The sequence below is a fragment of the Propithecus coquereli genome, unplaced genomic scaffold (assembly GCF_000956105.1).
Source record: "Propithecus coquereli isolate 6110/MARCELLA unplaced genomic scaffold, Pcoq_1.0 Scaffold498, whole genome shotgun sequence".
Classification (NCBI taxonomy): domain Eukaryota; kingdom Metazoa; phylum Chordata; class Mammalia; order Primates; family Indriidae; genus Propithecus; species Propithecus coquereli.
This window is the reverse complement of record NW_012150818.1, coordinates 106,534-108,533: the sequence shown is the minus strand read 5'-3', so window position 1 is coordinate 108,533 and position 2,000 is coordinate 106,534. Positions and strand designations below refer to the sequence as shown.

Genomic DNA, 2,000 nt, shown 5'->3' with positions numbered 1-2,000 from the left:
AGGAGTTGGAGGTTGCTGTGAGCGAGGCTGATGCCACAGCACTCTAGCCCGGGCGACAGAGCCAGACTCTTGTCTCCAAAAAAAAAACGAGTCGCATAAACACACAAAATAATTTCAGAACTGTGACAGTCATACTACTACAAACATTAAGCTTACCAAGTAGAGTCTTAAGATTCGTTTGCAGTTCTTTTGTGTTTCGACAGAATTCTTATACATTGTTGACGTGCTGTGTTCTTAAGGTACTTGAATTAATTTTTATTTTTTACCTTGTTGCTCATTTGAAATGTTAGGTTCACTTACTTGTGTTTGAATTTTATTCTAGTTTCCTCCTCCATAGTTGTTAATATTTCATTTTGGTTACGAATAAACAAGGTTCTAAATTCAAAATTCTAGGCCGGGCGCGGTGGCTCACGCCTGTAATCCCGGCACTGTGGGAGGCCAAGGCGGGAGGATCGCTTGAGGTCAGGAGTTCGAGACCAGCCTGAGCAAGAGTGAGACCCCGTCTCTACTAAAAATAGAAAGAAATTAGCTGGGCAAAATTCTAAAGTGGTGCGGTTTCTTCCACCATATCCCACCCCTCCCTCATAGGTAAGCAATTTCATCAGTGTCTGGCTGTCTTTCCTGATTTTCTTTTTTCTTTTTTTTTCTTTTTTTTTTCCCCAAAAATAAGCCGCTATTTTAACTCTTCCTTCCTCTTCTTACGCAAAATGCAGTAACTATATATATTTTTGTCCTTTTTTTTTTTTCCAGTCAAATAATCCTGCGAATCACCTATATGGGGGCATACAGATCTTCCTTGATCATTTTTTAATAGCGGCAGAGTCCTCCTTAGATGGATCAACCGTAGATTACTCTCCGGTTTCCTGTGTATCTTATCTCCTTATTCTAAAGCTTTGCTGAGTTATTCAGCATGGAGTCAGTTGGGCGCCAAAGCAGCCATCCGCAGACTAGATTCAGGCTTTGAGCGGCCAACGACTTCGGAAACGGACCGTTGGTGGGAGATCATTCTGTAACGCACCCAGGGCCTCATCTAACGGGCCGCGCGTGGCAGGATAAGGAGCTGGGGCTTTTCCCCCCGTAGGCCCCGGAAAAATCCCCGGAGATTTTCAGGAGGAGGAAGATGCCCTAAACCTCCAGGTTAAGTGTCAGCCAGGCTCCGAGCCTCTCTGTCTTCCTAAGAAGGTGGCTGTTCTCCGTCGGGTGTGGCTGGTGGTGGTCAGGCGGTCGGTGTCCTTTGCGGGGGGTGGGGGGCGAGGTCAGAGCAGGTCCACGCCTGGATGCTGTCCCACGTGGAGCCTGTGCTTCCCGCAGGACCCAGCGGCGGAAGCCAGGATGAAGGTGGCCTGCATCACGGAGCAGGTCCTGACCCTGGTCAACAAGAGGATAGGCCTCTACCGCCACTTCGACGAGGCCGTCAACAGGTACAAGCAGTCCCGGGACGTCTCCGCCCTCAACAGCGGCAAGAAGGGCCTGGAGACGGAGCACAAGGCCTTGACGAGTGAGATCGCGCTGTTGCAGTCCAGGCTGAAGACGGAGGGCTCCGATCTGTGCGACCGGGTAAGCGTCCGGCGTCCCCGAGCCGCTCGCCGCGTGGCCTTCCGTGCCCCCACTTTTGGGGATCGTGCCCAGCCGTGCAGAGCACCACCTCGCTGCCCTGTCCGGGCTCACGTGCACCCCTGTGGGTCGAGATCGCACTTGACCGTGGGCTCGTCGTGTGGTGCCGGTTCTCGTGGTGGAACGAGACGTTTTGGGCTCACGGTTACGCGCTGAGTTTGCAGCAAGCTCTGCTAGTCCCTGCAGCTCTCTGTCCCCACGGCCGGGCTCGAGGGCGGCTGCTTCCTCTCCGGGACGCCAGACCGGACGAGGTCCCGGGTTGCTTATGGTGTAGTAGGAAGAAGCTAGAGGCCAGGTGTGGCAGCTCAAACCTGTCATCTCAACACTTTGGGAGGCCGAGGCAGGAGGATCGCTTGAGGCCAGGAGTTCAAGACCGCACTGGGGGC

At 52.8% G+C, this 2,000-nt stretch overlaps 1 protein-coding gene across 1 annotated transcript in view; it reads left to right on the top strand.

Moving 5' to 3' along the window:
- RPN1 (ribophorin I) overlaps window positions 1-2,000 on the top strand; it is a 25,028-nt gene that overhangs the window by 20,334 nt on the left and 2,694 nt on the right. Inside the window, exon 6 of the mRNA XM_012656011.1 lies at window positions 1,312-1,557. Coding sequence (XP_012511465.1) covers window positions 1,312-1,557 — 246 coding nt within the window. The remainder of the gene's footprint in view (window positions 1-1,311; window positions 1,558-2,000) is intronic.